This window comes from Amblyomma maculatum, chromosome 10 (genome assembly GCF_055883805.1).
Source record: "Amblyomma maculatum isolate TAMU_Amacu chromosome 10, ASM5588380v1, whole genome shotgun sequence".
NCBI classification, from domain to species: Eukaryota; Metazoa; Arthropoda; class Arachnida; order Ixodida; family Ixodidae; genus Amblyomma; species Amblyomma maculatum.
Genome location: NC_139353.1, coordinates 81,440,524 through 81,467,525, shown reverse-complemented (window position 1 = coordinate 81,467,525; position 27,002 = coordinate 81,440,524). Strand labels below are relative to the sequence as shown.

The 27,002-nt window shown below is 43.7% G+C and overlaps 1 protein-coding gene across 1 annotated transcript; it reads right to left on the bottom strand.

The window, feature by feature from the left end:
* Nucleotides 1–124: 124 nt before the first annotated feature.
* LOC146176861 (uncharacterized) lies at nt 125–24,807 on the bottom strand. The gene is made up of 4 exons (XM_084581050.1): nt 24,577–24,807; nt 19,712–19,917; nt 1,333–1,609; nt 125–331 (listed from the first exon to the last, which is right to left on the bottom strand). The coding sequence occupies exons 1-4, from the start codon at nt 24,790–24,792 to the stop codon at nt 140–142; spliced, it is 891 nt and encodes a 296-aa protein (XP_084437176.1). The 5' UTR covers nt 24,793–24,807; the 3' UTR covers nt 125–139.
* Nucleotides 24,808–27,002: the final 2,195 nt, after the last annotated feature.

Sequence of the window (27,002 nt, the reverse complement as noted above, 5' to 3'; positions counted from 1 at the left end):
TAGTGCGATTCTGAATATGGAGCCATCTACGTGAAACATTTGCGCTCCGTCTACACGACGGGAAAGCGCGAATTGTTAACGGCCAGGCTGAAGATATCGTGACTGATTTTGAGGGTGGTGATAAAAGAGACGACAGGGTCTATCTGATGGAGGTGAGTGAGTATCGCGAACGGTTGCCCTCTTCGTCCTCGGGTCTCTGGTCGCGCAGGAGTATGCACACCAGGGACGTGAAGGCCGTGAAGACGATGACGGTCGAGGTGAAGATGACCAGCATGTCCTTGAACTTGATGGCTGCCGTGGACACGCAAGTCCCGTTCTCCGCCTTGTAATCCTGGAAGATGTTTGGAAACGAGCCGGCCAGCAACTGAACACCTGTAATACGCTTAGACTGTCCGGCCCCAACGAACAATATACCAAAGCACCAGCGTTATAGGGGAACTTTGGAGCAAACCCAACAGATGACTGTTGCAAAAATCATAGTTGATCAAAGGAATAGAGGCGCTGTAGCTGCAAGACATCGCACGGGGCAGTTCAAGCACGTCGTAACTAATATATGCATTAAAGTTTTTATGACGTTACAGCACTGTTCTTGATTGGTCTGGAGGCTAGTGTGGTCACATGGAAATGCATTCAATGAATGGTCAGGCAAATTGGGATTATGAGGTGACTGCGTGATTAAAATGTCATCACCCCATGGAAGAATGTAGCCTGATTGCGTTGATTTTTTAATCTTTCGATTTTTAAATACCTCTTATTACTCTTCCTGTGTAGGCCAAAATATTGGACTGCAGTATTTCAAAATAAATAAATGAAATGGGTATTTATATATTTATTTATAATACCATCAGGGTATCTGTACGTTAGGGAGCAGAGGGGCGGATACAGGATATATATAAAGACCTTCGTTAACACAATAAATGTACAAATCTCTGAAAAACAAGTTGCTTATAAAAGATAGCACATAAAAAGAACAATCAGGTGCATGTGTAATTTTTGGAAGATGGCTTAAGTGTAAAGAATAAAAAAAATGTAAAATTTAATAAGCACCACAGTAGACAATGAAGATAAAGAAACAACCATACAAGAAGTTTTAACACTAGGCAAGAAAGTATTTAATTAAACTGACTTGTGCTTTCTTTGCATCATTCCTCGAAATATTTCCTACCCCCATGTTAAGGGATCCCATTTAAACGTTCCAGACTCTGCGGCGTCTGATTTAGACGAGTTCGGTCTCAATAGTAAAATTTTGAGGAAAGGTTAAAAAGCAGCGAGGCTGGAAAAATACCCTTCTATGCGAGAGGTTATTGAGTGCGCCACGTCGAGGTTGCGTACCTTCGGGCAGACGCAGGCGTGCTCCTCACACGATGCCAGCGGCGTGGAGCAGTATGTGGTGGGTCCGCACAGGTAGCCAAGGCCGACCAGGGGCCGGCAGCCGTCGCCCCTGAGCGCGTGGCGCGCTCGGCACTTGCACTTCCGTTGCTCGCACAGAGAGCGCTCGTCGGACTGGGTGCACTGGTGCTTGAACACGCACGACTGGTCGATCTGGCGAGGGTCGAAGCATAGGTGATAGAAGTCGTCGAAGCCCATGCCCGATTGGCACATGCTGCAACTGCACGGTGGGGTCACAGCCGCCATCTTAACAATGCGCAATTCCTGGACCAAAGTGTCAAATATATGCCTGCAACGACTTCTGCCTTGCGGCAGCGGCAAAAAAACCTCTCAAACGTTTATCTTATCTTATCGTGGCCCATTTGGGCGTCTTCCCGTCCCTGCAATAGCAGCGGGAAAAATGGTTTACTGCTGAAAATGTAAGGGCCACGGAACTTCAAACACGCCATGAAACGGGGGCCTCCAGGTTCATCTTACGGACGCAAAGTACAAAAGGCAGAAGCTCAGGCGATGCTATATGTTACGGAAAAGACAGACAGTAATGAGAACTTATGTAGAGGACTGAATTATCGAAAGGAAACAAATAGCAACGGTGAAAAAATTGATTCAGAGTACCTTGAAAATGACCTCATTCAGGGAGGACTGCGATGCACCAGTATTGTGAATGAGCAAAAGTGCTGGATTTTCGGATAGGTATCAGTGAAACATAGTGGGCTGATCGGCCACCGCCGATGTAGTACTAGTTCATGCTAGCCGGATCGATATATACAGGTATTCGTGCACAAGCTGCGACGCAGTTTGAAAAAAACATTTATTGCGCTCACTGGCTGAAACTTCAAGGGTTCTTGCCTTGCCTAGAACACAAAAGAGGGTAGAGGTGACACGAAGCCCCAATTCACCACGTCCCAAATTCGCGCTTCATCGCATTATACAGTAGTATTTTGCACACATTAACTATCCCCTCAAACAGCCGGCGCGCTCAGTATAGCCATCACGTATTTGAAATGCGCGCCGATTAGGGCGAACGAGGCTGCCCAATAGTTCATAGTGAATGAAAGATGCAGGCCTACTTGCTGAACCGCAAGTCCCTTCGGGCTTTCTAGCGTTCTATATTGGACTCCTGAAGTGGTCCTTGAGCTCGATCTCTGAACCTAACGCACATGGCATCAAAAATTTCACTGAGAGCGAGCTATACTCCGTTTGAACATTTACTATTTGTCACAGTCACGCAGTGACTCCCCTCATAAGAAAATACGCCATTTAATGAAGACAACTTGGTCCACATTTCAGTTTAAGAATGCACGTTTGTGTATTCCCTTATAAAAATGAGTTTTGAATTTCAGTTGACAAATCATTGAGGACTTGTTGCGATCACAGAAATTCAATGGAAATTCAATAAGTGTTGTGCCCAAACAACACTCACTCAATGACATTTTTGTGCACAAAAGTTAACATAATTTTTGTTGATGATTGCTTTTGAATTTCTGTTGTTTTCCAGGGTTGATGTTATGATGTGTGCCACTTTGTGTCTTCATGAACTATTCAGACAGGAGAAAAACTGCGAGGGACTTCAGCAACTAAGGTAGTGAAAGGCGAAGCCTGAGGGCCGCATTTGTGCTACGCAACCGGCACTAATTATTTATTAATCTTAATCAATTATCACCTAATTAATTAATTAGCAATTAAGTAGGCAATCAGTCGATTACATAATTATTCGATGAAATATCAACCAGTAATAAACAATTGCTCAATTAGTAATTGATTGGCAATTAAATGATAAATTAATTCATTAGTAATTTATCATTGATTGACATAATTTGAAAGAAATGATCAAATAGTGATTAATTTTCTTTCCTAGAAACAAGCATTAACTGGCTCTTCACTCTGAGCATTGCCACCTTTCTCTATTTATTGATTTAATACATCAATTAATCAAGTATTGCAATGATTTCGTTAACTCGTCATCGCCTATCGCACACCAATCAATCACTAGAACCTCTAATTACTATGGCACAATTTTTTTACGCAGACCCCGATTATTTCCGACATGCCGACTACTACGCCTACAGCGCATAGTATGACGGGTTTTAGACCAAACGAGCATGTATGCACGCATGGGCAACACCATTCACATCACATTATTATTCACCTCGAAACGAGGTTCGAAACACAGGTCACAGTACGCTAAAGAAAACACACTACAAAGCCTTTCCGCAGCTCGGAAGAAGAAACCCGGCATTGCAAACAACTCCGAGCAAGAACACTGAGAAGGCCAAAACACACCGACACAAAAAAATCTAGTGCGACAATTACAGCGACAAAGCTCGCTGTGTCCTTTTAATCGTTTTCGATTGTAGCGCTGCCAATATTGCGAGACGTATTTGTGTTGCTTTTTTCGAGTGACGCATAGTTATTTTTTTCTCGAAATCACTTTTGCACGAATAATGAACGAGAAAAAATATATTAATTTATTTTAAATTGCGTGTCAAAACATTTAAGCGCCTGCGACTTCAGCGCCATTGATTCACTTGCAACGGACCTGTCAGTGGCACTACTGACACTTAATATTGGCTGTTCAGCGGTTTCACGGTGCTGCGAGGTGTTGCGTTGCACACACGTAGATTTATTTTTTCGTAGCTGTTGCGCTGTTGTATGGACTACGTGGCATCGTTTTATAACTGATGCGGGCCACACGCTTACAGTATGGAAGCCTCCGACGTCCCTCATACTGTAGTGAAGTGGGCAGAAGAAGAAATGGATGTTATGCGAAGCATGTTAACGTAGGTTTCGGGCCTTCGCGCGACGCCCGGCGGTGGCCACCATTGACCCTGAAGTGGGGTCACGTGACATGACGTCACGTGATGACGTCACACCGGCTGCAGATGGGGCCTCATATCGCGCCGTCGGTCGCCTCCCGGCGGTGGCCACCATTGACCTTGAAGTGAGATCACATGATGTGACGTCACGTGATGACGTCACACCGGCTGCAGATGGGGCCTCATATCGCGCCGTCGGACGTCGCCCGGCGGAGGCCTCCACGCTTCGGTTCGCGCCGTCGCGCGCGACGCGGCGGCGGCGCCACCATCTCTGCATCACGTGATAAGCGACGTCACGCCAGGGATGAAGCGGCGCGCGCCCGCCGTCGCGTCAGTCTCTGTGCCCGCAACCGCGCCAGCGTCTTTGCGCCGGGCTTGTATGCGGTCAAGATGCCTATGACGATTAACCTAAAACCACGTCTCCGTTACTTAGCCCCATCCACACTGAGGCAGCTGCTTAACATGCTTCGCATCCACTGGGCTTAACCTTGATAAGCCTCCAATTTTTACCTCGTCACTGCGATCGCCGAGCTGGAAATAGGCCTAGCTCCGTCTTTTGACATAGCAGAATAGAATCAAGGACCTTCAAGGCACGGTTTTCAACATCTTCTGGAAAGCCGGAAAACGAGCAGCGCCGGCAGAACTTCTTGAGCTGGGTCAGTATTCTTGTTTTCTTTTTTGCATGTACGGGCGTGCATTTTTGGGTCTGCTTTGACACTGTTGGTCACACTTGCGACTCGCGGAGTGACCTCCGCAAGCCCTGAGTGCGACCGTTTTGGTCGAAAAGCGACAGTCGCGGGCCGTTCAGGCACTGCTCGATTTTCTAGCCGCGCGACTACTAGTCGCAAACCGGTAACCAGTCAGCAGCTCAGGAATATGGGTTATATTTACTATATCTACTTTATCTCTACTTTATCTAGATTGACAAGATGTGGAAAGCAGGTCGCATTCGCAAGTGTGAACATCGGTCGCGCTGCGCGGCTCCTGGTAGCATGCGACAGCCGGTCGCACGCCCTTCGCGAGTCGCGAGTGTGAATAGACAATAGACCATTCTTTTTTCCACCGTGTTTCCTATTATGTCCGATGCCCCCCCCCCAAAAAAAAAAATAAATGGGACAGATTTCAGTACCGAGGGAAGAAAGGCTAATCGTAATTCCCGGCGTGTCATTAGAAAACGGTCACTGAAAAAAAAAAAGAAGTTGGCAGCGCCGTGTTAGCTAGGGCAACGTTCCACCTGTCAACTTGTGTTGCATCTTCTTTGGTCAGTTTCCTCTAAGCTTCTTTTTTTATATATAGCATTCGCGTTTATTGTGGCTGGCTTGAACGCTTGTAACACGGAGTGGTACGCCAGAAATGAGTGAATTCCGTGGTTTTGATCACTGATATTGCCTTGTGCTCTAGTGCATTCGTCGTGACAACCCTTTATGTGCCGTATAGTGGCCTTAGATGAATCGCATGCAGTGATAAATGTTTACTAATGTCACACACATTATTCTAAAGCAGAAATACAGCGAGAAAAATGTTATCTACCTTTTTTTTTGCCTAAACCTCGTATGTGCATCATGAGGAAAAATCTCACTTTGGTTACTGAGGCTGCCTGTATGAACTTAACTGGAAGAACTTCTGTCTCTAAAGGGAGCAGACTTCATGCAAACAAAAATAGGTATATCAGGCATTAGTAGCCAAGTGCAGTGTGCAAGACGGTGCAAGTTGGCACTGATTGGTTGCCCCATTCCTTGGTTTGGGTATCTGTAAGAGGTTTTTAATGAAAAACTACAGTTCAAAGTGGCAAAGGACAAAGCTTGAGAAGTGCGTAAAACAAGTACTGTGTGTTGTATAGGACTAGTAGGCTGTGCGGCAGCCTGTGTCCCTGAACTCTTCAAGGCTACTGCCCCACATCTCTGCTTGGATAAGCGGCACTTTCATCTACTTGTCTTTGCTGTCTGCGAAGTTCCCCACATTACTATACTTTTTAATTTATTTTCAGAACAACACATGCTGTGACGGCCATAGCTGAAGAGCTGGAAACAGAGCTTTGGGGAGTAGCAGCCTAAAAGAACTCTTAAAATGCCTTGAGGAAGCTCAAAAAGCATCTGGTAGTCCATAGCTTGGTGCATTTGTCTTCAGTGTGGTATATGTGTGCGTACAAAGTATACATTTTACAGTGTCATTTATTATTAAAGGGATGGAATTATGAGCTTTCAGAAAAGAAATAAGGCAACAATCACACTTATTCCAGTAATGTTTTGTAGCTAGAATTCCTCTTGCTGTATCTTAAATTCACTTGAAACTTAAATGAAGAAATAGAAATGATTTCGTGTTTTTGTTTTTCAAACTGATTGATACCCGTTCTTACTGGACAACTTTTCATGTTGCGTGAAATAGTTTTTAAACTGACTGCATGATTTGGTCCGAGCGAAACAGCTATTGGTAAACACATCATTGCTGTGTTACATGCCATAAACAAGCAATGAAAAGGGCCCATGAAAGAGTATGTGTACATGTTGAGGGGCTTCTGATTTATACAGCCTGATGCAACTCGAGTAAGACAGACAAATAGATTTGTTCTTCATAAAGGACATTCAGCCATTGGCATCAACTGATTGTCGTGAGGTTGACGTAATCCAAGCAGCACGCCGTCAATGGACCACCACTGGTCCAATATTGGGATATATTGGTCCCAATATTGGTCAATATTGGCGTCTGAATGGGGCGCACAAAGAGCCAAGTATATGCCAACCAATTTGACTGGCTCTCCTATCAAGACCAGTATTGGCATACTACCTTGTTTACTGGCATTCAGTGGCACTCAATGGCTACTCAATATCTTCCACCCAAGCTCACTCACTGGTTGTTGTATCACGGCTATCCCGCCAAGCTCACTGGCCATCCAATATCTTGTTTCCATGCTTATTCACTGGATATTTACAACTGGCATCCAGCCAGATTTATCGGCTACCCAATATTTCCAATCCAATCTTGCCCAGTGGTTTTGCATTATTGGCATCCAGCAACAGCAATTGGGAATCCGGCACATTATAGTGCGGAATGCTTCAATAATCAGTACTACGGCTAGTTGCTATTTCGTGCTATGACTAATAGGCAACTACAAAGCCATCCCATGCGTATGCAGTGCTGATATTTTTCATCAGCACTGCATACGCACTGCATCATAGCTTTTTATTGAAATAAAGCATGCTGAGAATATCCATGCACAGAAAATAATACAGCTGAAAGGTTCATTGCATGGTGATTTATTAGGTGTGCATGGGTTACAGGGCATGGAAATATTAAGGCAGAACTCTTAGACTTCAGTGCTCCTCCTGTTTTTGCGTCCCTTGGCAAGGTGTTCTGAGGTCCCAGGTTGGAGGAAGGCGCTGAGTTCATCGCAGCGTCTTTTGTGGTCGGTTGTAGGGGCAGCAGCTCCCAGCAGCCTTTAAAGATATGGACTTGAGCAGCGTGCATAACAATGTATTTCATTTCGCACATGGCACCTGGAAATAAAAGCAACATTCATAAATCCCATTAAGAGAGAAAACTTTTGGAAAGTGGAAGTACAGCTAAACCGTGCAGTAAAAATGCAAAATAAAGCACCACCTGTTGGCCCTCAGGCAACTTTCTTGTCTGGTTTACTCAGGTTGAAATAAGCTGCATACTCGGTGAGGCCGGCCATATTAACTTGGTTACATTGGTTTCGACATCTGGCAGTGCACGGCTTCTCATGTGGATGTGTTGTTGACGCTGAAAACATAAAACAAATGATTCCGTTATCTATTCGTTAAACGGTAGTCAGTGCTTGCCCCCTTCTACTTGTAGTGCCTTTGTGATCGAACACCTGTAGAAGAAAGACGTCGTCATAACTGCATGCTTCAGATCAATAGCTTTCCTTTGAATAGTTTTCGTTAGGGTAGATTACCGCAAGGACTAAAAGAAACTACAAAGAAAAAAGAGACGCAAAAAACGGTAGTCGCACTCCGACCTCGGCTGCTAAAATTAGTGTACACCGCATCATTACTGCAAACAGAACATTTTAAAATTTGTCAACGCTGCAGCCAAAACAACGTACTATATAGATGCTTTGGGTTTTGTATGATACACTCAAATTGAAAAAAATAAAGAAATCCGTAGCTTAGCATCACGTTTGTTGTGGAAACAAGTCTGTACGTGAGGTAAAGTATAAGAACTATGGTAGTAACTATAAGTAAGAGTCTCCTTTTCAGAATTTTTTTTCATAGAGTTCTTCGCGCGGACAGTAGAAGCTCTTGCACGTAGAAGATAAAGTGTCATGTTTCAGGCAAGCCCCTCTATTCTGCGCGATATAACAATCAATAATTGTGGATAAGTACATTTTTGAACGAAAAGTTTTTTTTTATTATTTCCGCAAAAATTCAAATTTAGCAGTAAGAATAAGTGCGTCAGCAGATCTTCTTTCCGGACGTTTTTAATTTTCTACAAGTGATAGTAAAACTGCACCTGCTGGCTATTTTATGACACTTCTACTACTCGGGATTAGCGCCGGAGAAAGATCAAACACGTGAATAAGCTAAAAGTAGTTTAGACCATTCCAAAAGCTCATTCATAACGGCAAATTACAATATTAAATATTCGCTCGCAACTAAAAATCATGTTCTAGAAAGCTCAACTTAACCATGAGGTTTGAATATAGTATGTAAAAGAAATTGATCACTTCAGACACACAACACGCGCGATGAAGTTGGAACCTGAAAATCACACAAAACACGCATCATGTTTTACAGGGCCACATTTTTCTTTTGCAATACAAATTGGCCACCTCTGCGCCGTAAATTTTGTCTTTGTGACCAGAATTTATGCATACAAAATAGTGCGCTGAAAATACAGTTCAGAATTGACTAGCGTGGTGCGGTCCAAATAAATGGCTTTCCGTTCTTGCAAGCATATCGGTTATTGACATGATGATCAAGGCTGACAACATACAGCACCAAATCATGCAAAAAAAGGTATCTTACCGTAAGGCTAGCGCAGATTCGACGACCTCAGTTGCAGCAATCCAAAATGAATGTTACCAGGCAAAGTACATCCCAGTGATCTGATGCTTTATTACACCTGGTAAGAAAAAGTAGCGATCTTGCAACGAGACAAAGCAAGAAATAATCTCAGAAAGCTCAGTTCAGTTATGAACAAACAACTTAAAACGCTGGTGATACAGATATCCTCTTTCAGACATGGTCATTAAAACGAATTGGAACTTTCACAAGGCTTGGGTTTTCGGTTCTGCTGTCCAAAGCTGCGGGAGCTCGAGCAGCTCGAGGGGTGGCCGGCCGGACGCCTCTGAATCAACCGCTTGTGTCGAGTTTCGAGGCATGGTTGGAAGGGGGCAGAATGGTCGTTGTGTTTTCTCTCTCTCTCTTTCTTTTTTGCTTGAGATCTGTCGAAAGAGGAGGCAAAAGCTCGGAAAGCGGTGAGAGAAATGAAAGAGGCCCCGTAGGACCGCGCGAGCCCAGAAAGCTGCCAGCCAGGAAAGTTGACTCCCCCCCCCCTCTCCACGTCCCATCTCCCCTTCCCCCGGACGCCAAGAGTGCAGCCGCGACATTAGGCCGGCTTAACCCGTGTCCGGAATCTCCCCCCCCCTAAGAATATCCCTCAGATCCTAGAAGAAGAAGTTGGCGGGAAGGAAGGGAAGAGTGCGGGGGAGTAGACGGGGGGGGGGGGCATTGTGATCAACGCATGCCTAGCCGGGAGGAAAGAAAGGGCCGTGAAGGTTGCTGTCCTTCCGCGATGACTGCTTCACGGGGAGAAAAGGCTACAAGACGTGAAGTTGAAAGCAGTTTGGAAAATTGCTTTAGTCAAGGCCCTCGGGCGGAGAGGCGACAAAAGGACGAGAAATGGAAACCATATGTTCTTTGCGCCGAGCATGTGAGGAGGAATGCGCAAAGTTTTGCCCTCGGCTTCGCTAAAACAACGAGAAGTGCGTTCGGAGCTCTTTGGTCGCCTCGGTTGCTGGCTCGGTAACGTTTTCAGTGGCGTGATAATTTCGCTACATTTTTTTTGTTAATGCGAAATGCGTTTTACCTATGTGTTTCAGTAATAATCACATACGTAAAACAATCTTCAGTTTTCACGGAATCGTTCTCGGTTCGAACAAATGGACATAATTTTTCTACTAAAGATGGCACACAGGTTCATGACGGAATGCTCTTGAAACGTCATCACGCGCAACTGAGCGATGCAGCAGCCCGTATACTTGCTGTATTCCTATTAAGGAAAAGAAAAGCGAAAACGATCATAACTACGGGTACTTCAAGGTTAAAATTCCCATGTTATTGAGTTTTATTTTTTTTTTTCAAATCAGGTGGACGTTTAGAGCAAGAAAAAATCCGCATAGAACTAACCATGGGCATATAAAGCAGCAAGAGATACAAAATACTCGACGAGCTAAGATCTGAAGAACTAAATTGGCAGTAAAGAAAGAATAGAAAGAAAACAAGGGTGAACATTGAAACTATATCTACGAACTTGGGACAAGGTGTAGTCCTCAGAAAGAAGCGTGGTAAAATCATCTTTCAGCCCGCGGAAGCTCCGCTTGTGAAAGCGGCAGAATATTTCAGAGGAAACCTAATTCTCAACGATGTGTTAGATTCTTCGACAGTGATGTTCTCTAAAAATGCCCCAAAACTGCCTAAATAATGCACTCGCATTGCTTTTAATGTATATGAATTGCCATTAGCTATCTGGTTGACACGATGGGATAGAATTGTTTAGTTCTCCTGAGGGAAACGCCTTCGGTGCGGTGATTATATGGTTGTATAATAAGGCATAGAATGCCTGAAGAATAGTTTCTGATCAGTGCTTAGGAGGCCGCTGTCAAAAGCTGTAGTCAAATGCATCATTATGAGCCATGCATTGCAGCTTTCGAACCAAAATAACTATTATGCAATTTCAATTTTGTTACCATATATGCTGGCGACACATGAGCGCGCATTCATTGCACTGTAGGTAATTGTTCTAAATTTTTATTTTTTTTTCGTTTACCTTGCCACATGGAGTGCTGTTTATTTTTTTTATTATCTTCCACATGCACATAACGTTTCGGCAGTGTGCGATTTACGTCGCATTAGAATACGAACCATTCCAGTGCAGTTCAGATATCTTTTCTTGTCAAGTGAATTAGCTAGACATAGCGTAGAATATATGTTGCTTGTATTTTTTCTTTGAGCTGAAATATTTTATGCGCTGCTACACCGATGGCCAAACTCGTTCAGTCTTTATCTGTCTATTGCTGAAGCCCACAGCAGAGCGCTAGATTACAGGAATAAGATGCAAATTTGTGTTTAGTAGATATTAGAACTCGAAGGTCTTGAAAGCAGCCCAACATATCTGTCTATAAGAACAGCTAGTACTGAGGCGTGGTATAGTCGGTGCTGATGCTAAATGCTGGAAACAGCTAGCGTAATGGCGAATCATGCAGTGAGTGTTTGATTGGCTAGCGCGATCGATCTCTCCCACCTCTGCTATCGCTTGAACATATGTAGGGTTTTTCTCTATTGCGTAAAACAAGGCGGAAATAATGATGCTACGCGTGCGTGTTTCCAATCATGGACAAACGTTTACAGGATGTGGATTCACCGGATATATTCGATCGTTTCTGCGTTTACTATCCAAATGTAGCCACTGGTGTTCGCTCAAGCGACTCACACGTTCTGTTGTGTTCTTTGCATTTGAGTATAACTTGCGTTTCTTGACTGCGCAGGTGGTTTTTCGCGAACACGCATCTATTAAACGCTTGCTTGTCAGATGTGTGCTCGAGCGTGTGCGTATGTTTGTGCACTCGTATGCGTATATATAGGCCCATGGAACGAAATCCCAGGTTCGAGGGTTGTTGTCGAGATGAGTTCAGGATCTGTGCACTGATGTGTCTATCACTTTCAATCATCCTGGTTTGGTTGGTTGGTTGGTTGGGGAAATTTCCGGAGTCCTCCACTACGGCGTCTCTCATAGCCTGAGTTGCTTTGGGACGTTAAACCCCACAAACCAACCAACCAATCATCCTGGTTTGACGAGATCAGAAAAACAAATCGTCTCCACCGGGAATCGGACTCCTAGCCTAGCTAGCGCTTTAACCAACTGCGCTAAACCCTGGATCGCGAAACTAGCACCATACGTAATTCTCCTTGTCTACCGTGATGTAGCGACGAGAATGACGCTGCAATTAGTGATAATGACAATGATGACAGTATCAATGGTAATGACGCTGCGTTTAGTTGATAACGATAATGATACTTGAAGCACCGTATACAGCAGCATTATTCTCGCCTTCGCAAATTTCTGCATTGTAGATTCCACGTGCTGTCAGAATTTTTTCAACACTTGGCTAAAGTTTGGAACACTATCTGTGTTAGCTACGTCCACGCGTGATCGACATCCGGCCCTCTAGTCTGCAGGAATTGTCTCGCAGATATTATATGCAGAATTTTACATAACAACTAATCGTGCCTAAATTCGTAAATAAAAGAGTACTCTACCAAAATTGTCAAATATAATCGCAGGTCATCCGCAGCAATTAGTGAATCACGGAAATTATATTCAGAAAAATATATTCTACATTTTCCGTGATGGGCGCTTCTGTGCATTTTGTGTGGTCAGCTCAGTCAAACAATTTAAGACAATCTGTACATTAATCCCAAAAAACATTATATATATGGTGACCCAAATTACGTATGGCGTATGAATATCTTCTACAGGTGAACGTAAACTGATGTCCGGGCAAGCGAAAAATTTAGTTGGACGAAATTAGTCCAAAAACAGTTATATTTTGATACATACACATTGAAAAATGTCTGTGTCGGTCAGAGCAGCTTATACTGTTTTTTTAGCGCCGCCGCAGCCTGAAATGTGCAATGGTGACCAGCCATCAAAGCTCGTTAGACAATATTGACTACTAGAAACCACTATATATACATTGGAATGCCACCAAATCTGATGGGACAATATTGACCAATCTATGTCAAGATATATTTCATGTTGACAAGCCATCCATATTGGTAGTACAGTATTGCCCAACCTATGCCATTAGGATGCAATGCTGGCCAGCCATCAAAGCTCATTACACATATTGACCACTATAAACCAAGATATATGCAATGTTGGGATGCCACCAAAGCTGGTGGGGCAATATTGACCAATGCATGCCAAGATATATTCAATGTTAAAAAGACAACCATAATGGCCGGACAATATTAACCAAGCTATGCCATGATATGTCCAATGCTGGTTAGCCATCACCGTCCATCAAACAATACTGACCACTAAAAGCCAATCTGTATACATTGTTGGCATGCCAGCATGACTGTCAGAACAATATTGACTAATGCATGCCAATATATATTCAATGTTGACAAGACAGCCATGTTGGCAGAACATTATTGCTCAACCTATGCCATGATATGTGCGATGCTGGCCAGCCATCAAGGCTCATTAGGCAATATCGGCCAGTAGAAACCAAGATATTACAATATTAGGAAGCCGCCAAATTTGGTTGGACATTATTGACCTATGTATGCCTAGATAAATTCAATATTAAGAAGCCGTTGTTATTTACCGGACAATATTTACCAGTTTATACCATGGTGTGGAAGATATTGGCAGACCATTGTAGCTGGTTGGCCAATAATGACCGGGTTGTCTCATTGTGTACACAATAATGGCAAGCTGTTCAATATGCATGGGCATTATTGACCGCGTTTAGCCGGTTGAATGCCAATAACGGATTTGGGTGAAGTTCACTGGGCCAATAATGATTATGTTATAGCACGGCTGCACATTATTGGTAGCTCATTGGCATCATTGGGCCACTTGTGGGCCAGTAATCCCCACTCAATCCCCAATATTGGGCCGATGGCTGGTGCTGCCTGGGATATCTTCTTAGCTGAGAGTAATCCCTTGTCACTATCGAGTGCCTAGGCCGGGGGTCTCTTAACTTTGGGCCGCAGCAGCCAGTAGACCTGTGGTGTGGACTGTTGGCTCAAAAAAGTTAAGGCTTTGTTCCGAAAGCATGTGCCATTTCTGTGAGCCAGCTTTAACAGCACACTCATTTTCAAACTAAAGTCCATTAAAATGCCTCATGCCCAGGTGGCATGTGTCCTTTGTGGGAATGAAGAGGCATATTGGCCTCTTAATCTGTGTTAACTTTAGTTAGGTGTCAGCTGCCTTGATAGCCCAAAAATTGCCATTTTTAATGCATGTGCATTAAACATAATATGGCTATGCCACTAACCATTCATTTTTTGAGGTGTTGTCACCCTAGATGGGACAGTCAGCTGACTTGGATTGCCAAAATCAAATTGGCATGATAAATTTTTTTTGTCTCACTGTGCCTGTCCCAACTGTCAGTCAGTTGCTGTCAGGTTGCTAGAAAAATTGTTAGCTAATAACTTTCATAAATTGGCAAGTGGGTGCATATTATACTACCTTCATTGAGCTTGTTACATCCTTTTTCTTGCTATAAGTGTTTGTCTGGAATAGACTGTCGTTCATGCATCGTAATAAAAAAATTAAAGAAAGCATTGCAGATTGCCTGAGAATGAATGGCAGTAATCTCTGCTTGACGAAGCCACTCTTGGCTACAAGGTTGTGTTTCAGTGGAGTTAAAATACAAAATGTTTATGAACTGTTCCAGATGCTCACCTATGCTGCTCCTCATAGCCTTCATATTGCTTCAGGCGATTCAGCTTAATATACCAATTTTCTTCCTTTGGAATTACTTTTACACTAAGAAGCCAGGTCTGTGAATTCAATATATTTTGCCACGTACAGTCTATCTTTTTGTTTAGTTGAGATTGTGCCATCAAAGACCACATGTTCAATGCATTGCTTATTTTCCATTCATTTTCCTTGATATACATGCATACATTAAGTTGAGATTGCTGATTCACATTGTTTTTTATCCCTCATCGTTAATCTTCATCGATAGCCTCCTCCCAAGTTACCTTCAGTCTTTCAGCGAGGCATAATCTTGCTTATTGCAGTATATTCTGTACATTTTATGTCATATCAGCTTAGTGGCGAATGAATACTTATTTAATCTTGCATTGTTATTTGCACAGTCTTTCTCTAAATCTTGGCAGTGGAGTGATTTTGTTAGCCATATAATGATAGTCTTGCAGCATTCTTGGAAGTATCAAGCTTGGGAGGGAGAGGACCAGAGTTCCTCCAAGCTTCAAGATATTTGGGATTATGCTTATTCAGACGGGTTACATGGCTTGTGTTGCACTTTGTGTTAACAAGTGAAAGCACGATTTTTGGCCTTTGTTGAGCTTTGTGTCATTTAGCCTGTAGTAAGGCATGCCAGATATATAATTGTCACTGTTTTCTATACTGATGCCGCTTATTTCTGAATTGCTGCTCTTGCAGGTGGACATTGGAGGTGGGGCCCTGCAGGACAAGGCACTCTTGGAGCACCTTGAGCACCCTTGCGGCCATACAAGTGCTGGAAGATTTACCAGACCCCTGTTGCACCTTGTTTGCTGCAGAAGAACTAAAGACCAAATCCCTGTATGGGGTGTGGAACAACATCCAAAAGGCATTGGGAAAGAGGTGCTCGACTTGGTGCACCTGGAAGCTGCCATATGTAAGTTGCCGCATGCGTATAAATCATAAACGAATGTAAAAATAAGGATAAAGAGGGAAATGATGCCAACTAACTGTTGAACTTTTTTTGTATAATCTGCTTATGCACCTTTGATGCAGTACAGTTTGCCAACACACTTGATAGCACTTGCATTGCACTTCATTCTGTTGCAGAAAGTGGATGTGATGATGTGCATCTGGGTTTTAGCAGTAATAGAGAAAGTTGGTGATGGATGTTGTTTGAACCGCATGATGAAATAGATTTCACCTTGCTTAGAGTAAGGGCTTCGTGCACCGACATTCTTGGCTTTGTTATGGTAGAGGCTGTGCTCACAGCGGATTGGGTGGCAGCAATCCCCCAAATGACCACTTCATCTATTCACAGCTGCAGATCATCGGACTGTTGTGGGCTCTATCATTATCACATATGGAAAACACTTGATGTTCTGAGAAGCAGTTTCTTATCTCTTGTGCTACCAAATTTTCACTGCATAACACAATAACTAAGTTAGTTGTTGCAGGAAGCAGGACTGCAATTCAAATCTGCATGCAACTTCTTGGAATTCTGCACAGGGAATAATTTAGCAGGTGAAGAGAAAAGTGTTGTTCATTGGTAATCCAAGACAGTATTTGAATGCTTATTTTGGACAATGCATCTGTCCTTAAAACATTTTAACCTAGTCATTATGCTGCCAGTTTCGTGGGCAGGGTCTGTAGTGCAGTTACATTTGACCACTTGGACCAGATTATTTGACAGTTAAGGTTTTTCTGGTATTCAGTATGAGGGGCACTGTGTTTTGGCAATTTTCTGTTTCCGAGAGTTTTACTAGTTCAAAACGTGTACATAGTGGTACCTATTGTTGATACAACTTAAGAAGTGGCAAATACCCATCAAAGGAGGCTCTTCATTCAGTAGGGCTGACCTGTTCATGTGACGTGACGTGGAGGTTAACCACATAGTGTGAAATTGTAGTGAATACTGTATTCCGTCCCTCCAACTCTCGCCTTACACCACCGCCCCCCTACTCTAAATAATATGTTCCATGGCACAGTAAAAAAATTGCCTCCTTCCGTTTTCTGCCTAGCTTCCGCTGTAGCACCACGAAATAAGCTGCCCGCAAGCTTAGCCGCAACAATTGCAGGCAACACCATTGGACGGAGGGCCTCCTTTAATGGGTATTTGCTGCTCCGTTTTGAGTTGTATCTAGTTATAATATAGACGGCCAGCCTCATGTATGTGGCATGATGCATGTGTGGTGCTACATTAATATCTTCAACCCTGCCACTCATACCTACCTTGTCTGTGCACTGCAATGCTTATGAGCTGAAATGTGTTCTTCATATTGCCTTTTGCTAAGAAAAATTAGGACAACTTCATTATACAATTTTTGCACCTTACAAGTTCACCAAGTACCTGGCCGCTTTTTTGGGCCACAAAGCTCAGCCTGGCCTCCCTGCAAGCCTGGAAAGCTCATTAATTCACGAAATAAAATAAACTGGTCAGTCTGAAAAGGTTTGCTTCACTGGTACAGGTATTTCAGAAAGTACACAGCGTACTGGATGGAATACGGGCATGCACAACTGAAAGCCAACACATTAATCACATGTTAATTTTAAGTTCATATTCAGTGTATAATCAACAGAATTTCAACAAAACACATAAACTACATGTTGCTTTTAAGTTCATATTCGGTGTATAATCAACAGAATTTCAACAGAACGCATAAACCACATGTTGCTTTTAAGTTCATATTCGGTGTATAATCAACAAAATTTCAACACCACACATAAACCACAGGTTGCTTTTAAGTTTATATTCAGTCTATAATCAACAGAATGTCAACACAAAAATCCACAACGGAATTTCAACTGAAACACATAGGCCAATTTTTAACACATGCTCAATGTTAATCAACAAAAATGCCACAGAATATCCACAGCATTTAAACTGCTTATTGAGGCAACTTCACAAAAATTTCACAGAATTTCAACACCAGTTTTTGTAAGGGAATTGTCATTTAATGGTGGCATTTTGCTCGCATGTTTGGATGCATTGTACTCTATGCTCCTCAGGATGTTCACAAATGTTCTCTTCTCCAGCAGCGAGAAAGAATCCGCCTTTATCACAAAATGTGGCGCCCTCTGGGAGTGGTTGAAAATTCGTTGCTACTGGTTGAAAACTGCCTTGGCGCCATCGAAATGACGGTGTGTGTTCTTGACAGCTAACGCCATCTATCGCATACACCTGTCACGAATATTAACTACACATGGCCTCCGAGATCAGCTACGGCTGCACCGATCGCGGTGGCCAAGAGCTGCGCACGCGCAGCTGGGGTTGGTGGTTTGTTTTCAACCAGAGGAGAGACGCGCATGCACAGAGCGGTCTTGTGAAAAAGGCGGATTGCGCTATCAGTAACCACCACTCGGATGACTTCGCATGCTTTTGAAGAATTACGTGGGGCCTTCATCACAACCCTTAATCGCACCTAAATACATGTATAACAGAAACGAATACTCCCCTGATAAATTTTCTTACGCCACCCATTGTCACTCTGTGCGAAGTGGTCTAGTGATCTTGTAAGAGTAACTTCGGCCTCGCATGGAAGACGACAGGGATGGGCAACTCAGTTTTGTTCACCAATTACGCATTGCTCACGGAATGGGGAGACAAGCATAGCGCGTGAGGCAGCGGATAATGGTTGGAAGAGAAGGAAGGGATGTATGGCTGCAGTAATGCGATTGCTGGAAGCGGATTGGGAGATTGGAGAGGTGGACGGCGTCTAAATTGGTGGTAATTAGATGCGAAGTCTGAGGCCCCAAAAACAAACACTCCATTCCTTATTTAAAGAAAAAAAATAGAGGCTTCCTTAGATTTCTCTCAAGAGGTCAATGGCGAAAGCCTACCCTTCCTCTCATATCATTTGCCTCTCATCGTTAACCTCTTATCGACATTCGCTGCAGTGCTGCATATTATTTCACTTGTTTATTTTACATATTATTTCACATAAGTTTATTTCACGTATTATATTTCACTGGTTTGCAGGAAAGGAAGGACGCAATATCAGTCACACTTTCTCCGGCAAGGGTGTTTCGATGGTACACCGTCGCTCCTGTGTGTGTGGCACCGCAGATGCAGAAATACTAGAAAAGAACTAATTTCATGGAATCTCGCGGAATATGACAGACCTCGCGCACAACTCTTGCGCACAGCATTTGGGGCTATAAGCCTAGAAAGGCTTTCGCCTTAAAAAATGTTTCTGTACGGTCGTTTGCGAAAGCGTTATTAGCGAGAAATATTTTTGTGACGTAAGTGCTGCTTCAAGGTTCCGCGAAGAAGCAAGAGTTTCTCTCAGAAAAAAAAAACAAAAACGTTAAATCATGCCTAAAACACGATTGAATGAGCGATAACATGTTCGAGTATGTCTCTTGCTGTGCTGTTTCATGTGACTTCGTGAATTGGACAATGTGAAAATGTTTCGTGTTTTCGAAAATAACAAAAATAGAGTAATTTATACCGTTTTTGTTTTGGCAAAAAGTAGTGTATTGCGCCCCGATTTCCGGGCATCGCCCTCTGTCCCGAAAGGCAAGGATGTTAGTGTTTTTATCCAGAAGAATGCTTTCCTCGTTTATATTTAGATAGATGTTGCTTGCAAAAAATCCGAAAAGTTTTCGCGAACTATGCAAAAAAGTAGTATTCTAGACATTTAAAATTTCAGGGGTAAAAAGGTAAATTTAGCTTATGTGAACAGTTTGGTATAAACCATGTTGTAAAGTCATACGTGGTGTATGTCGTGCATAGTTATACTGCGTACACGGCATACTAAAACAGTGTTTGCACAACATTCTAGCAGTGGTGATTGCATTTACTTCAGCGTCAATTGAATGCACTCCTCTGCACGTACTTGGCGTGGTTGAGACCGAGGCAGTGACTCTCCTCGAGACGGCAGCCCTGCTGCAGTACGCAGAGCTGCGATGCGTCAGTGCCGACAGGCTGCACATTTTTGCTGATGATGAAGAAGCCGTACAGGTTGGCCAGGACATCGCGCTTCCTGTTCTCGAAGGCGCACGACACCGTCCCTTCCACGGGCATCGTCGAGCTGAACTCCAACTGCGCGAAAAGGGTGGAATCGAAGTCACACAGACGACTTCTGAAGTGATTTAGTTTCGCAGCGAAATTACTTCCGGCACTTTTTTACCCTTGTACTGATGTTAACTTATTAGCAGATAAAAACTTAATCCAGACCATATCAGGTTAAAATATTTCCGAGATTGAAATCGCGCTCGGGATGTCAGGCACAACAAACACTTTGTTATTGCTAACCAAAATGAAATGGTGATATAAGCTGGCCTCAGTGATCAGGGAACAATCACCTTAAAGCACCGCTATATTCTTACGAAAACTTCAGGGAGCGGCGGACGTGCCCTGAATTTCCTGGCTTCTTCTCACTCAAATAAAGCTTCGTTTTTAAACGGAGTAACCTTCCGTCAGGAGACATTCACTCCGGCCTTAATGCGGCTCTAAAGAAATTGTACGAGGTGCTCCATTTCATTAGACGCAGCAAGTAGCGCCATGATGTTAAGGCCCCCTTCACTAGAAAATGCGGCGTCATAGCTGTAGGCCTTGTCTGCTATGTGGGCGGAATGTCACCAACAAGCCTATGACGGATGGTTGTAAGTCGGTTACGAGGCCAGGCATTGATTGCTTGGGGAGCTGTTTGACTGCTCGATATCACGTGACGTGGCCCAGTTTGCAGGAGCTTCCACCTTGGAAAGCTGCTTTGAAATGGAGTTCTGTTGCGTCTCTAGTTAGGAACGCTACCCTGATGACATTATAGCCGAAAGAAAAAGAAATGGCAAGAACAGGACATGTAGTGCGAATAGAGGATAAGGTATGACGGCTGAGGGTAAGAAATTGGATTGCATGCTAAGGAAAGCGTAGGGGAGGGGGGTGGGAGGCAGAATATTAAGAGGGGTAATGAGATTAGGAAGTTTGGAGGGTTAAGTGGATGCAGCTAGCTCAGGACAAAAGTAATTGGAGGAATATGGCTTTCGCCCTGCAATGGGTATAGTTTGGCTGACGAAGATGATGTTTTGAAAGCACTCGAGACACTTGCCAGCTTGGAATAATGCATAAAATGCGACAAGGTCGCACAGTTGTAATTGCATTATTTTAATGCGGAAGTGCTATATATTGTCCTTGCTTTGATTTTCTTGTCCTCTACCTATTTTTTCTTCATGCTCTTCTACTCTGTGTGCCATGTATACCTTTGTACGCAAAGCTCAGCAAAAACATGCTTATGGGCATAAGCGGGTATTCGCTGAACTTTTCTTAGAAAACTGCAAAGCGACTTTGCTGGGGTTTTTATTGAACCCCTCCCTGCCTTTTTAATTTTGCCTGAGTCAATCATACTTATTATTGGTCATTGTCAATCTGTGATCAAAGATGTTATTCCTGCCCTAGCTAGCTTTCAGCCTCATTTTCCTCTCGACTGAAGTGAAGAGGGTTTACAGTGCACGTTGTTGGGTGAGCTGGTCGTACATGCTTATGAAACAAAATGCGCAAATACAGACACGGGAAAGCAGAGCACAAGGACGGGCGCATACTTGTGACAGACTTTATATAAAAAAATACACAAATATATAGTTTCATGTCATTGTCTACAGCGCACGTGCCAGAAATTTTCTTTCATTGATACAATTCGATCCGTGCCTTTATTCCGTGTCGTTATTTGCGCATATCGTTTGTTTGAGCGAGTGAAGAGGGAATTTTACTGGTTCACTTTGGCACCACAAAACCTTGGTAGGTTGTTCTTATTGATTGTTGTGGCACGTTGCGGGCAGAATGTGCTTTCCACCGAGATCAGCATTCATGCTGAACGGGCGCCTTGTGGTGACGCATAAAAGAGGTTGTCAACTAAGGACTAAGTTTAGGTTCCCACTATACGCAGGTGACCACAGCTGCGACACTCTAGTATAGATGAGGGAACAAAGAAGAAATAACGCCATTAGAACAGAAACGGCTTTATAGTTGACGGGGCATATAACAATTCCGATTGGGGCGTAAACCTGAAAGGCGATGAGACCTCAGGTAAGCATATTTTAAATTCTTCGGTAGGCTCTGAACGTCACTGCCTTTTTGTTACACAGCCTATGTGTAAACCTAGACGTACGGAGAAACAAGGTGATGCGTATGCAAGAGGATAATTTCTGGCGATGTTTTGTGGTCTAAGTGAGCAGCCATATACGAGCATGCGCCGAGCCATTTTTAGTTAAAATGGTTGGATTGTGAAGTGACATGAAAAGAAACCGCTGTGCAGCAGGAAACTGTACATTTTATGCTGAAAAGAACCGAAAATTGAATTGACAATTTAATTTGCATTGAAGGATGGGACGTGACGTAGCTACTGGCGTCCGTCTGCTGCTTCCCTAGTGGATCCACGTTCGCGTACATTCACTATGCTACTCTCATAACCAATAGTCGCTTAATCTGCACACCTGTTACCTTCCACAGGCTCATCATCACATTGTGTGGAAGACCACCCGACATAGAAAGCAAACCCTACTCTAATCAAACAGTGTGAACTTGCCTGCCTGGCCAACTGGTAGCGTGTACGACTCGAAATTCAGGGTTTTTGGCTTCGGTTTCCGTCTCCTGTCGACTAGGCAGTGCAATGCGGTATAGTGACGTATGACAACCGGCTGAGTTGCGAGTTTCCGACTGTTTTACATGCAGAGTGCTACTTGTCCAATAATACCAGTTAGATGCGTACTCGTTACATTTGTTTTCTCGCCTAGGCATACCGACGCCGCAATGTTTGTAAAACGGTTTCTTTGACACTGTAGTGTTAAAAAGGCGGTCAGCGGAAACAAATAAGTAGACTAAATGGTTTTGCACATTTTGAGCCACATTTGAATAACGTCTACGAATTGCCTTAATTTGCAATTTTCGACTTGCCATTCATATTCACGGCCCGTAGTTCTTTGGTGCACTGAAAATATTTTCGGCATGATAAAGTCGTCCTAGTCGCGGCCGGCAAATGCGACAGGTGTCGCCGGGGGCCGTACGCGTAACTGTTGTGCGGAAACGAATTTCAGTGGCACTCCTATACGCGGTGCATAGGACACCGCCTATAGGAGCGTCACTGAAAGCCGCCTAGCGGTCGTTTTCGAACGTATTTCCGGGATACGAGTTGCGGCTGCTCATGCATCGCTGAAAGGATTACCGATGCTCACGAGGGCGTTTTTTTTTCATCTCCTGCCGGTTCTTTCTATGATGCCTGAAGCATAAAGGTAAGGTTGGCCTTCTTGTAGAGGCGTAACGATTGATGATGCTACAACCATCTGGGAGAAACTAATGCGTACAGGCGCCAGGTGCCTCCTACAAATCAGCGCAAAATGACTAGCTGCATTTTTGAGCCCTGCGTTTCAATGGGTATGCTGCATCGACTAATCAATTACTTTACCAGAGTAATCGGTGCTTTTTTTATTTACCCTCTTTGCAGGCTCATTCATTGTGATCATGGTGACGCGCCTTGATCCAATATATGACACATTCAGCGCCACCCGCCGTTACACCGTGCTAGCACCGCTTTCTTATAAGCATTCGTTCGCCGTGAACAAAAAATCTGGATGGAAAATTCGGGAGCAGAGAGAAATGTTCTGATTAAGGCTAAATTTCTCAAGGAAGTTCCGTAACTGAAGGAAGATAATTGAAAGGGGATGAAAAGGGGAGGAGAGCGTGCCACGAGGACATGAATCTCTTGCGCTTCCGAGTTCCTCTTGTGGATTCGGTAGCGTCGACCCCATACTGATCCCTATTCGGACATCATTAGGAGATCTGTCACTATGGAGAACCTCCCTACATAAATTACACGGAAGATAAAGGCATTCGGATTAAATAAGACAGGAAGTAACTGCTGAAGTGAACCATCAGTTAAATTTACCGGATAGCGGATGCACTATCACGTCCCAACCTAGTGACGTATTTGTTTTGTTATCAGCCATTTAGTTGTCCTCCCTCCCTGTTGTGACTTCCTGCGCGTTCAAACTGTTCTTCCTTAGTTTGAAGTTAGCGCTTGTGTGTATCTTTTCTCATCTACAGGCCCATTTTGTATAAAACAATAAATTTAATTATTTACATCTGCAAACTCTTAACAATGTTACAAAAGAGATTTCTTCAAAACGTTTTTCTTAAATTTTTTAAATAAACGCATTGCGACTTTTATTCTTGTGATGTTCTATTGCGCTTGAGCATGCGCACATAGTCCTTCCTAACAAGTTCGCTTGTGCACGCTCGACTGAGCTTGTAGTATCCGCGTTCCTTATCTTATGAGGTAGCTTTTCAGCATAATTGTCTAGTTGGCTAGAAAGTGTGAAATTTGGCGCCCTCGTTGCTTGTGTCAACGTGGCCAACCACTCCTCGAAGACATGAGGCTATTCTAAAGTAAGGAAAATTAAAAACAAATGTTTGTGCTGAGACTTCGGAAGCTGGCAATGATTCTAAGTACAGACACTGTAAACACTACGACGTTGGTGCTGTCATATGGATGAGTACAACTGATGTCATGAAAAGGGAATAAAGGTTTTTTAAAGACAGCATTCGTTCTGCCGTTGGTTGTCTATGCATGAGATGAAAACTTTGAACAACATGCATGTAGTCCTGCATAGGCTAATGCAGGTGTAACATGCATGCAATATGTCGCATATATTTCATGGCTGAAAAGACTAAACCTCGTGCGCAACATGCCACGTGTTAGATTCTACATACCTGCCAGTCGTAGATGACCAAGGGCGGCCTGACAACGTTCTTGCGCGAGCGCGTGATGGGCGGCACCTTGCACCTGAGGTCTTCCTTGCAGAATTCGGTCAGGTTGCGAAAGTTTATCAGAAAGCGTATGTCGAGCGGTTCAGGGTCCTCAGAGGCGGCCGAACACGTGTACAGGATGGAGTCCCGCACTGAGGCCAGAGGCTTGACCGCCATCATGCGAAAGTCAGGAATCTGTGTCCAAACGGAGAGAAGCGTCATTTTCGAGATGCTGTAACACTTCTGTAAAGCAGAAAACTCTTACAAAACAAAACTATCCATGGTATGTCACCTAGACTTGAAAGGGGACTGCTGCATCGTAGTTGTCACCATCAAGAAGTACTGACACCCTGACTGCGCCACACTCTCAGGGATAATTGGTTGCGAAAGGGATAGAGGCGATAAAATTAACGTGACCGGCTTGTGCGCGGGCATTCAGAATGACACTGCCTTGAGAAAGCTTACGATAGCACCCACCTATAAACCCAGATGCTCCTGATAGCCCGATCAAATGAGGAGGATTTCTGAATGGCGGTAGAGGAAAGCTACTGTTTCGGATACAACATAAGATAACTGTAGTAGTCACTCAAACAGATGCACTTTTCGTTAGAAGAGGTTTAGTTCCCTATTATGACAAAATAAAATATAGAGGTTCGTACACTCTTAGGGGGAACACGCTGTCGCTCTTTTTTAAAACTCCATTTCATCCAACCCGATCGCGCCTTAAAGCGCAGAGGCAGGACACGCAATGCACTGCCTTCGAGGTCCTCTGTACCTGCGCCACTTTCTGCCGCTAAGTCCTTCCAAGGTTTCATAGGAATGCACAGACTTAACGCTAAGTGCATTTACAACACAGGAGTTTATAACCCTTGATAAATAACCCCGTTTCAAAACATCATGACCTATTTAACGCCGGATCGTTGACGAACCACTTGGCTTCAATAACTGTAGCCCCGTATATTTTTCTCAGCTGAAGGGTTGTTGGAAAAAAATATTTCCTGGGTCTATGTCATACGTGGAGTTCGCTTAACTACTGTTTTCAACATAATAATGGTGTGTATTACTTCGAAAGGTTCTGACATACGATTGAGCATGAATGTAGGTTGCGCGTAAAATATTGTAGCAAAAAAAGTACATCCCAAACAACTCGCAAGAATATATATGACTGGACTGGGAGACACGCAGAAGACTATTTCAATCCAATAACTAGGCGTCGAGGAAGGGAGCCTCTGCTGGGCTAGGATTGCCAACATTGGGGATCAATGTTTACACGGCTACTGAAAGGTAATCGGCATTCCTATAAAACATGATGCTGGGCTAGTTTATGAGTCATTCTTGGAACAAAGGCAGCGTGTCCTTTATTTTGTGGTTGTAATTTTTTGTGCTGTCTTCATCCAATCATTGGTAAGGCTACTACGGCCACTACGCAAGCAGTTGCAGTGTGCTCCAAGCAATTAAGCCCACCTGGGGTCCTTTAACTTGCATGGACAACTTCGAGTACACAGGCTCCTTGCACTATGCATTCATCAATACGCAGCCGTACGGGCACTGCTACAAACGGTGGCCGCATATTGATTGAGGAGAATTGCGAACGGAACCCTTGCGCTTTGCGATGTCGCTACACAGTCCCTACATTTTATTGCGATAGGAATGCTATGCCAGGTTTCGGCCCGTCGCGTAGTCCTGGGAAGGGCCACGTTTGGCCTTGAATAGCCGCGAACAAGGCAAAGATGAAGAAAAAGAAGAAGACGAAGACTAAGATGATGAATAGGACTAAGAAGACGAAGACTAAGAAGACGAACACGAAAAAGACGAAGATGCAGAAAAATAAGATGAAGAAGAAGACGATGAAGAAGAAGACGAAGAAGCAGAAGATGAAGAACGTTCGGTCACCCACAGCTAATGCTTTCGCTCCGCATTCGGTTCAGCAGCACTGAACCCTTCTCATTTATATGTGGGTTGGTAGCTTACGCTCGTCATACTCGCTGGATGAGCTCAAGTGTCCCCAATAATGCAGCACCTTACACTGATAGGGCGTGATAGGAGAATAACGTAGCAGGCAAAAGAAGCTTCCGCCGTTGCTATCGCAATTAAACTAGGGTTGAATAGAGTTAAACCACAACTAATTGTTTATGCCTCTGGTTCTTGGTACGAGAACTCCGTCTCACTGTGCGCAATATTTCTCGCTTCTACACGAATCGGCAGTAGCATCTGCATGGACACTGGTCCTGAGCTAATGCTCAACCGCGACTTTATGGATATAACCTGGAACAGGACACACCACACACTAGGCAGTGACCCCTATATTATCTCTTTCGCTGTCCCGTTCTAACAACCGCGCAAGAAAGGCCTTACGCGCAAGCTCACAAACTCGGATGATTTCTGCAAAC

What these genes read in the sequence shown, in the direction of transcription:
- LOC146176861 (XM_084581050.1), bottom strand. Translation starts at nt 24,792, where the DNA reads ATGATGGCGGTCAAGCCTCTGGCCTCAGTGCGGGACTCCATCCTGTAC. An exon ending in TGGTCATCTACGACTGGCAG is followed by an intron (nt 19,918 to 24,576) that starts GTATGTAGAATC and finishes CTTTTCGCGCAG; the next exon opens with TTGGAGTTCAGCTCGACGAT. An exon ending in CTCGGTCTCAACCACGCCAA is followed by an intron (nt 1,610 to 19,711) that starts GTACGTGCAGAG and finishes CCCACCGTGCAG; the next exon opens with TTGCAGCATGTGCCAATCGG.